Raw genomic sequence first — 11,073 nt, forward strand, 5'->3', positions numbered from 1 at the left:
TATAGTACCCAACTGATTGATGTCTTTCTTTAAAGCATTATTTTCATGGGACCTGACTAAACTTGGCCTGTTTGTATCCTCGTTCCCATAAGGGTAACTCCGACATCAGAAGCCCTATGCAGGGTACGATATGAGACGATCCTAATAATGAAAACGAAGTTGAACATTACAATAGTCTTGTAGACAAGTCGTTTATCTTTGTAGGGATAGAGAGACCTGACACTTCTGCTATCACGAATTATTGTTAAATGTTTAAATGTACCGTAGTCGTGAGGCCGGGGGCGAATGTTTTTTCCCAAACCAAACGACATTGCAATATTTTGTTTCCTAGTTCCGTCAAAATTGGCTCTTTCCGTCAAAACTACGTCATATAAATGGAATTGGCCTGTTCTTTTATCAAATCCTTGCAATGTCGTTCGTAGCGTTGCTTGCTTTATTCGCTCTGAAAAGAAGCCGCTGTAAACCCACCCGTATTCACCGTGCGTGGTGCGTGTAATCACACCGCATGACCCACCCGTAGACACACTGTCACATCGTACGACTACTGTGCACACAAGTCATCCGGGGGGGGGGGGGGGGGGTCGGAGCCCATCCCTCGCGACAGAGAGGCGTTTCGCTACTCCGTGAAACGCTCATCTGTAGGCGACTTGTTTCAATGTTGCCTAGCTACTTAGAGAGAGCGATGTACATCGGTGTTGTCATATACATGTCGTGTAATAGGCATAAATGACATTAAATGGGGCCGGCCTTGTTTATGTGCGGTGGTCATTCACTGGCCGCCACACCGGAATCCCACGTGGTTTCTCCCTGGCTGACACTTGGTTCATGCATGGATGCCTCTATGGTTCATGGTCTACTAATCGAGGAAGACAGGAAATAGTTTGGGGAAGTGTGATGTGGAGTGTGATGCTGATCAATCCACACAGGTTGTGGTTAAAAAATGGAAAATGAAGCTGGTCCAAGTTCCACGTCCCATTTGTCGGTTGCATGCTCAGAAGGTTAAAAAGAACGACATTGTAGACTTCATGGCAGGGCGTGATGCCACACTTCAATGGGATATTCTATATTCGTAGTAATTGCCACATAAATAAGTCAACAAGTTTTGAGATTTGCCACGTTTTTTTTTAGCTTGTTTTTGTCAAAATAATCATACGCTAGTGTAAGATATAACCTTCTTCCAAAGCCAGCTCTTATTTTTGTTATTGGTTATTTTTGTAAACATGGTGTGAAATCACTACATGAAATAAAGGCAATTATGATAGGCTAACTTACAGAAAGTACAATTTCAGTCGAAAAAGTAGTTGGCATTGTTAACACTTGATTTTTAATGCAGGCTCTATAATGACGAACATTTTGATTGACATTAGCAACAAAGAAAAGAAAAAATGAAAAGAAAACAAGAAACACGCATTGTTTATTTGCTATTTTCATATTAAAAATGAAACAATAACTACGGTGAAATCAACACATCTGAGACAAATAATAGAATGTGTAGTGATGCTACATCTGGGTAAACAGAAGATGGGCCTTAATATCTCACCTTGACCTTTATTGACGTAAATAGACTACGTACATAATAGACCTAGAAGTGTATACATAGTAGAAATAGAACAAAACTCATTGGCCCGTGAACGGAAATGGTTACCAAGGCCAACTGATTACTCAGTGTGAACTGTTAACACATACCAGCAAATGCAACAAAACCACTATGGGTTGTTCATGTTGTCAAATTCGCTATAAGTTAGTTTACTCCCGAAAGACAGAGTCGTCAATCCGTCAAACGTCATTACTCCGTCAATTAAGGTAAGCCTGGCAATTATGTTTTAAACCCGCTTACAACAAACTGTATATCGTTGGGAAGAGCACCTCGTTCTCTTCAAAGTGATATGTGATATTATTATTATACTTTGTCACGTTTCCTATCGCATTGCAGTAGTGATCTTTATAAGTAAGATGCCGTTTTTTGTTACGGGTTTTCTCGAAGTATATAATGGGCGCCACAACAATGTCGACCTTTTTTTTCCCTTTCAAATATTAAGTTATGAACCACTAAGTAGTTATGATTTATACAACAGATAGAAATATAGCAATGCATAAACAATAAATTTGCAAATTAAATCCTTTCAAAACATAGCAGTCATAGTAGGTTACATGTGATGGGCTTAGCCAGGGGAGATGTGTTTACCGATACCAGTCGGCGGATATGTAACACAAAGAAATCCTCATGATTGATTGAATTTTTAAAACTGAGTAGTCATCTTGTCATGAAATATTATTTTATGCTGATTTGGCCCTGACTCGTTGCCCAACCATGGCCTAACTATGTCAATTATAAACACACTGGACACAGCAAAGTCCAGTCACTTGATACAACAGGTAGTAAGTGCGAAATCAAAACGTCCAAATGGAAAAGGGCGATTCGTCAGAGCGGTGTGTTGCCGTGAACACGCCATATTGATGTCGCGTAAACCTGAAACCACTCATTACAAGGCAATATTTTAATCCAAATTACGATCGCTTACAAAAGGTAAATATATCAAGGATTGTGTTGCTGGTAGTAACCGAAAACATAAACTTTGTATTTACGTAATATTCAATAAAATGTTAAAGACGCTATGTCAGATTTTTGGCCCCAAACATTAAAAAATATGTTTTTTGAGAGAATGGTATTTCAAAGAGTATCACCCGCTCTAACGAAAAAAGTTTAACTTTTACTTGTAATGGTCAGGAACCACGAATTTTTTTTTTATTTTCTTATAAAACACATAAGAATTGGTCACGTGATATATTGTCGGGATCCCGACAAAAACTATTTTTGAGCACTTTATTTCACTGATACTAATAATTGGCGGACTTTTTCGAGCAATGGCTCAAATGAAAGCTTGTAACCTTCTCGATCCCCATCAAAATACCTATTGAATTTTAAATCAAAATTTTTGGGTCAATTCGGCCAAAAATATGACATAGCATCTTTAATGTTCAATTAATTGAATAATGCAAAAAATAGTTAATGGCCTGACATTTCGACCCTAGCAGAGTCTTTCTCGAAGGCTAAATGACAACACAACAAACATGAACAGGTAACTAAGTAAACATAAGCAGTGAAGTGGAAATACATAACTGGGGTTAGAAAGCATACATAAAAAAGCAGGGGGTAAACAATGAATAGGGGGACAAAAAAGGGGGGGGGGGGGGGTGAAGGGAAGGGACTGGCTTGACCACAAGCAAGAAGATGGAAACACAAAGGACAACATCAAGGGTGGGGAGGTGGGGTAAAAAAGTCATTAATTAGTGAACGAGGCTCAGGCTAAAAGGCTATGGGGAAAAAGGAGATGGCAAAACAAAAGGTTTATTAGTCGTTTCCTTCTTGGATGTTCAGACCATGGGGTTGAATGGTCTGGAGGCGTCTAATCCAGAGTTTCTCCCTACTCAAACGAACTGTCTCTCTGTGGTTGCCTAGTGCCTCTATGCCCTGTAAAATCATGTCAGAAATGGAGTGATTAGGAAGATTGAAGTGATGACCTACAGGTGTATCTAGCTTTTGGGTCTTGACTGTAGATCTGTGGCCGGAAAAACGCCTCTTGAGTGTAGTTCTTGTTTCACCTATACATTGTATTTATTGAACACCACAGACTCTGCAAGATATGAGATAAATGAGATTAGTGGTGGTGCAGGTGACATGACCCCTTGTCTTATGGGTGGTACCACCGGTGTTACTGGTGAAGGAGTCCGATTCCCTGATGTGTTGTCTACAGACGATGCATTTGGAGATGTTGGAACACCTAAAAGTTCCCTGTGGTAGAGGGGGATTAACATCATCATTAATGGGAGGGACTTCTGCTCGGACAATAAGATCCCTGAGACTTGGTGGGCGTCTGTAGGCGACTATGGGTTCTTCCTGTACAGCACGTTGAAGTCGATCTGATGTGTGAAGAATATGATGGTTAGAACTGGTTATTTTACGAATGGGAGGAAGTGAGGGTGGAAAGTGACAACAAAATGAACTTTTCCCGTAGGACTCTGTTGTTTCTTGGGTCCTTTGGAAAGTGACTCCCTAGAACGAGCCTTGACTTTCTGGATAGCTCGATGGACTGCTAGAGAGCTATGACCCCTGGAAACAAGGTGTTTCTTAAGTTCCTGTGAGTGGTGGATAAAATCAGAATCATTAGAACAGATTCGACGGAGTCTGAGGGCCTGACTGTAGGCTATGCTGGTTTTGCAGTGTCGGGGTGACAGCTCGTGGAATGTAGGTATTGGTGTTTATCTGTGGGTTTAACGAAGAGATCTGTGATTAAGCCTTCATCCGTCTTGAGAACCTTGACATCCAGAAAGTGTGTATCCTTGGTTGAGTATTCGCTCGTGAATTTGATGGTCCTGTGGAAGGAATTTATGTGATTAATGAAAGCTTTAAGGCTTCCTTCATCGCTTGTCCATGAAAAAGATGTCATCGATATAGCGCCACCAGACCCAGGGACGGCAAGGGGCTGATGCCAACATGCGCTGTTCAAGATGGCTCATGAAAAGGCACGCCATTGATGGTGCCATACGTGTGCCCATTGCAGTGCCCTGTACCTGTAGGAAATTCTTACCCATGAAAGAAAAGTTGTTTTTTGTTAGAACATGTTGCATGAGGGATACAATGTCTGAAATGGGCGGTGATGTGTGACCACTCTTAGTCAGAGCTGAAAAGCAGGCAGCAATTCCTTCATCTTGGGAAATGTTGGTGTATAGAATATAATAATATTGGATCTCACTTTGTACCTAAATGTTTTTTTTTGCAATTGTTTTTCTAACAGAATATTCTTTTCGTCACAATGATTGAGTGGATTATTTTTCTGATTCTGGTGATAGCCAGGTCATGTGATCTTCAGGTCATACCACCAACAATAACACAAGGTAAGTTAACTATAGTTTGTAAATCAATGAATGACTATTATAAGCATTAAAATCACCCTTTTTGCATTGTGAACTGCGATAAACCGTACAAGTAGCAGACGACATCACTCTATTTAAACAAATTAAAGCAACTCGCTACAAACGTTTTTGGTTTTCTTGGTAGGCCTCTTGCAGACAGGCAGTTTGCACTTAAACTGTTCTTGTAACATTTCAGTAATGCAGACAAAACACATAGAATAAATAATGTTGCTGTTCAGTTGTTTACCCCTCTCACTTTATCTTCCAAGAGACCGGTTTACACATTGTGGCTGCAGTCAAAGCAACTTCTAAACCACTTAAAATTATAATCGTAATTATGTGACGTCACAGCATTGCATTTTAGAGACGTTTGAGGGTTGTCATCTGAAAAAAATGTTTGTAATGTTCATTTATGTTTTATGTAATCGAAGAGTAATAAATGTACATCAACAGGTTCGATATCAGCGGATGAGTTCCGCCTAACTGGAGGCAGCAGCCCAACTGAAGGTCGCTTACAGGTAAAACACACAGTGGTGCCGGACGCCTCATGGTCAACTGTCTGCAGTGATGACGTAGATACAACTATCGCCTTTGCACTCTGCGCTCGAATGGGATACAAAGTCGCTTGTGATTTCGGCATTGCGGCTGAGTTTGAAAGTACCAACCCAAGTACAGATTTGGGCACAATTGAAGATGTTAATTTTGGTGCTTGTATTGGAGCTAGAGTACCTTACGAGATAGACTGCACCCTGATTGGGTTCGGCGGAAGTACATGCACACACAGTCAGGATGTTTGGTTGCGCTGTACATCAGGTAATCAAATATAAATATCAGGTTTAGTTTTCCTTTTCGGTTTATTGGATGGAAACAGTAGCATTAATAAACGTTCATGAATAAATGTTCATATTCTGACTGGTCTACTGAAGAGGTAGGTAACTCACTTTTGTTTCTCGAAAGTGTTTAAAATGACTTTAAAGACACTGGCCACTATTGGTAATTGTCAAAGGCTAGTCTTCACAGATATTGTATCTCAACATAAAAATGCATAAAATAACCAAACTGTGAAAATTTGAGCTCAGTCGGTCGTCGAAGTTGCGAGATAATAATGAAAGAAACAAAAAAAATGTGCGCTTTCAGATGCTTGATTTCGAGACCTCAAATTCTAATTCTGAGGTCTCGAAATCAAATTCATGGAAAATTACTTCTTTCTCGAAAACTGTGTCTCTTCAGAGGGAGCTGTTTCTCACAATGTTTTATACCATCAACTTCTCCCCATTACTCGTAGTCAGAAAGGTTACATGCTAATAATTATTTTGAGTAATTACCAATTACCACTGCCTTTAACACTCAGATGAGTACACTTGCAATACCTCTCCTTTAGGTCTTTTATATCAAATCGTGCCAATAATTTATACTTAGATTTAAAAAACTGATCACATCTAGATGAATGTTGCAGACTACATGCAAAACACTCAGACTTCTTGGCACTTTGGGGTCCATCCAGTACTATAACAGAAATAGTTTGACTTCGGGCGTCGGCTAATAATACAGTCGGCTAATAATAATAATAACATTTAAAATTTATATTGCGCCCCTCACATACAAAATGATCAAAGGCGCAGAACACAATCATGTTAAAAAGCACAAAGTGGAAGAAAAAGACAAAGAAAACAGACTGGTCACCAGGCCAGTGCCCAAGCAAACGTATGGGGATACGTCTGTACCGATTTCAATATCGTAAATGTAATTACATATTATTATTGTTAGTGAAACCAACTTATTTGCTCTCATTTATCGTCGTCATATAGATCCCGGTGATTTGGAGCTACGTCTGGCCAACCCGATATCTTCATTTACAGGCACACTGCAAGCACGTTGTACAAGCAATCAACAATGGAGCTCTGTGTGTGCTGGTAACCTATGGGATCATAGAGATACTGAATCTGCTTGCCGCCATCTTGGTTTCTCATTTGCTGTTGAGACCAAGAACATCTACGTCTCCACTCTAGACCCTATAGATGTTCCCGATAGAGTGATCATATCCGAGGTTGGATGTGTGGGAAATGAAACTAATCTTATAGAGTGTGGGTTGGGCTTGGTGCGTTCAACATGTAGCATAATACCAAGAATATCATGTGGAACAGGTAAGAATTAGATCATTGGCTGTCAAGGCAATGCAATGCAGTCAAATAATGGACATAGCACGCGTGCACGTAGACTGGTACCCTGATCTCATCCGCAAGGTTAAAAACAGGTTGGACCTATTTACTTTCACCAGCCTAACAGTGTGACGTCAGATGTTCAGACTAGCTTGTCTTTCCACACACAACTACATGTATTAGCCAATGATAGGTTTTCATTTACCACAGTGAGTGCGCGGTGATGGTCTTGTGACGACATTATGCAAATACAGATTTGCCCGCCAAAAGACCACATCCCGATTTTAGAAAACAATGTCTCCTCGTGAAAACTGGTCGTAGATCTGTCTTAATTCGTTGAGACAAAAAAATAAATAATAATAATTTTATAAATAGGATTTATAAAGTGAAATATAACGAACAAAATTCAAAATATAAAATCGGCCAAAACTGGGTCATGGAACTTCAAAAACGAAAACTCAAATGTTAGATATCAAATCTCACAGAAATTAACTCAGAGTACGTTTTGTTTGAATATCCCATAGGGAATAATAAAGTGAATTTAATTGAATTGAAGTGAATTTAATTTATTTTATTTCATTTTAAACAAGGTCTTAACATAACTCTTAAATATATAAATCTGATCTTAAGATGTTGGTTATTATTATGTTTCCATAGAAACCAGTGAGTTTGGATTCCGTGTTGGACTATGTGGAATCAATGATCTTTGTGGTACTGAGTGTGCGCAAACCATCGAAAACAACACTCCTAGGATCAGATGTCATTGTGATCAACTTTGCCAGGCTCTTGGTGATTGTTGCTATGACTACCAGATAAACTGTAACCCGGAAGGACTCCCCCCACATACATCACTACAAGGTCTCCCTGTGGAGTGGTACCAATGCGTTGCGTTGCCGAGCCTTTATGGAAAATATGTTGGGTATTATTTAATCAGTGTTTGCCCAGAATCTTGGTTAGAGGGCGGAATAAGAGACTTATGTAAAATGCCATGGAATGGAGAGGATATCATTGGCTCTCTACCAGTGTACAATAATGACTCGCTATATCAATACAGAAATATATACTGTGCTATATGCAATGGAGAATCGTATGATAACATGCTACCATGGTCGGTCCATGCAGCCTATAACGTGTATGGTGCAAAATCCTATGTTCCAAACTTTAACGACACTGAACTTCCAGGTTTATTTACTGGTGACTTTATGGTTCAAGTTCCAAGTAGTATAGAAGGGGAAGTTCGGAGGTGTTCAGCACCTACCATAAATACTTGTTTGGATGAGTTTAGTGAAAGCGAAACGGAACAGGGTTGTCTGAGCTATGTTGGACCTCTAGCTTACCGGCCTGTCATTGGTTCAACCATAACCAATTATCGCAATCCCTATTGCGCAATGTGCAATAACGTCACTCTCACACTCAGAGAGTCATGTGACTATTTCTTGTGCGTAGATAGATGTGACGTCACGGATCCATGGTCAAGGTGTTTTGAAACGTGTGAGAGTTTTACTGGCATTCTAACTCTTGATTTGCTCTTTAACTTTAAGAGCGATAACACTTTAAGCGATAACATCGTTTCCTGTACAACGGGAGAGATCTTTGATCCTTTTCTCAGTAGCTGCAGAGCGTTGACTTGTAATTCTGGGTTCGAAATCCAAGGAAACGAGTGTGTTGAAAAGACAGTGCCCTCAACGTCAGCACCTGTAGCAGTTCAGGAGTTTGCATTCAACCCAAATAATACAGTCAACGTTGGTTTGGTGGATTGTCTACGGTTGTTTCTTGTTGATACTTTTGGTATCGTCTTTTGGGACGCAACACTAAATAACTCATCAACAGTAGAGTTGCTTACCGTGAATTTTCTAGCAGGAAACAAAACAGTCGTGGATAGCATTCAGAGCGTCATCTTGAGTTACAAATCTAGTATTTGTAATATTTCTCAGTTTGTTCTGTTTTTAGAACTACAAAGTATTCTTCCCGCGCAGACTTGTAAAGATTTTAACACCAGTGGACTTGACCTTTTCCATGGTTACGTCACCAGGAATGACGTATTTCGTATTAGACAGTTTGATTACAATTTAATGACTGACTACCATGTCTATGGGATTGATGAGGCTTGTCTTGAAATCAAACTAACATGCACTTCACTCGTGGCGTTGAATTCAACTGAGTTTGTGCTGTCAGCGGAAGGGAATGTAACAGTGCTAAAGTATATCCCATCTGATGTTTCTATACCTCACGACGCGTACGTTCTTCTTGCAGATGGAAGTGCAGTCATTTGTGCTGACTATCTGACCGGTCCACAACCACAGAATGCTACGGCCCTCGCATTGATATACCTTAGCTATATACTCTACACTCTATCAGTCATTGCTCTTGCTGTAACATTCCTCATTTACTCCCTACTACCACCACTGCGCAACTTGGCAGGTCTGTCCATCATGAACCTTGTGGGGGCGCTCTTTATAGCAAATCTCCTCCTCTTACTCTCGGGGCAATTACTCGATGTACCAACGCTGTGTCTCATTGCGGCCCCCCTAATCCACTTCACATGGCTGGCAGCGTTCGTGTGGATGGCTGTTTTGTCATGCAATGTTGCACGAACTCTCAGCAGTAAAGTGGTCAATAAGACCCACGAGTCACCAACGAAACCACTACTTCTATATATGCTATTTGCCTGGGGTGTACCACTGGTAATCGTTGCTATATGTATCACACTACACTTCTGTCAGTGTACCAGTGCCGGTCCAATATACGTAGACCAGACCAGGTGTTACATAGTGAGTCCATTAGTTAACTTATACGCCTTTGGTATCCCAGTCGCCTTAACCCTTGCTCTCAGTATATGTTTCTTCGTATACACCGTAGTTTTTCTGAGAAGATCTCGAAGCTCTACTCGTGCAGCGAGAAGTGAGACGCGACTTCAAGAGGTCAAAGTGGAGCTCCTTATTTACATCAGGGTAAAGACTTTTTTTTGTATTTTACATTTAACAAATATATAATAGCAATCAAACCGAGATGTCGTCATTCCAAAATACCACAGTAACCTGTCTGTCAACCACCATAGTTATCCAACGTTATATTTTTAAAGGGACGGCCTACGTTTGGTAATCACACACTTTAAATTATGGGGTTACAAAGCAGCTTTTTAACATTTCGATAGTAGATAGTATTTTGAAAATCATTTCACTTGCGGTAATGCAAATAAAGTACTATCAGTTTTTATCCTCCAAAAGTTGAATCCGAGAAACTGTCGGATAGGTTTATCAGATTGTGTCTTCCCATTGCGGATTATTCTTCCTTTGCGGACATCATAACCTCGACGGAGGGTCCGCGATTTTCATAAACGCTACCACCTTTTGACATGAAGTTTTCACTGCGTTTTATTCTATCTATATTAATAGGATTAAAGCAACCTAACCGTTCAAAAAATACTTTGCCTTTAATTTTGCATTATGTGCGCTTTCAAAATCAGTTATACGGTTTAGCTCCATCTTGCCACTCCTATAATTTTAATGTTGCTATTATTTTATCTTCTTTTGTCTTTTCCAGCTGTGCGTTCTAATGGGACTCTCTTGGGTACTAGGATTCTTAATCCAAATCATAGACGGATACGCAGTCATCTTCATCTTTGTCATCTTAAACTCTTCACAAGGCGTTTTGATCTTTCTCAGTTTCTGCTTTACAAAGCGGGTACATAACCTTCTTAATGAGCATTACAGTCGTTCAAAGAAGCAACGTCAGACGAGACGAAAGAAGACTAATCAGTTGGTTGTCAGTGGGACACAGAGTCATTCAAAGACGGGCCCTTCCGTCAACACAAACACAACACGTCTTTAAAGACACTGGACAGCTTTGGTAATTGTCAAAGACCAGTCTTCTCATTTGGTGTATCTCAACATATGCATAAAACAACAAACTTGTGAAAATTTGAGCTCATTTGGTCGTCGAAGTTGCGCGATAATAAATGAAAGAAAAAACACCGTTGTCACACGAAGTTGTGTGCTCA

General features: G+C 40.1%; 1 protein-coding gene across 1 annotated transcript; it reads left to right on the top strand.

Moving 5' to 3' along the window:
• The first annotated feature begins 8,056 nt into the window (after positions 1-8,056).
• On the top strand, positions 8,057-10,940 carry LOC117301081. The gene is made up of 2 exons (XM_033784962.1): positions 8,057-10,024; positions 10,617-10,940. Exons 1-2 carry the CDS (start codon positions 8,057-8,059, stop codon positions 10,902-10,904), a joined length of 2,256 nt encoding a protein of 751 aa, XP_033640853.1. The 3' UTR covers positions 10,905-10,940.
• Positions 10,941-11,073: the final 133 nt, after the last annotated feature.

The sequence above is a fragment of the Asterias rubens genome, chromosome 16 (genome assembly GCF_902459465.1).
Source record: "Asterias rubens chromosome 16, eAstRub1.3, whole genome shotgun sequence".
Lineage (NCBI taxonomy): Eukaryota > Metazoa > Echinodermata > Asteroidea > Forcipulatida > Asteriidae > Asterias > Asterias rubens.

What these genes read in the sequence shown, in the direction of transcription:
- LOC117301081 (XM_033784962.1), top strand. Translation starts at nt 8,057, where the DNA reads ATGCCATGGAATGGAGAGGATATCATTGGCTCTCTACCAGTGTACAAT. An exon ending in AGCTCCTTATTTACATCAGG is followed by an intron (nt 10,025 to 10,616) that starts GTAAAGACTTTT and finishes TGTCTTTTCCAG; the next exon opens with CTGTGCGTTCTAATGGGACT.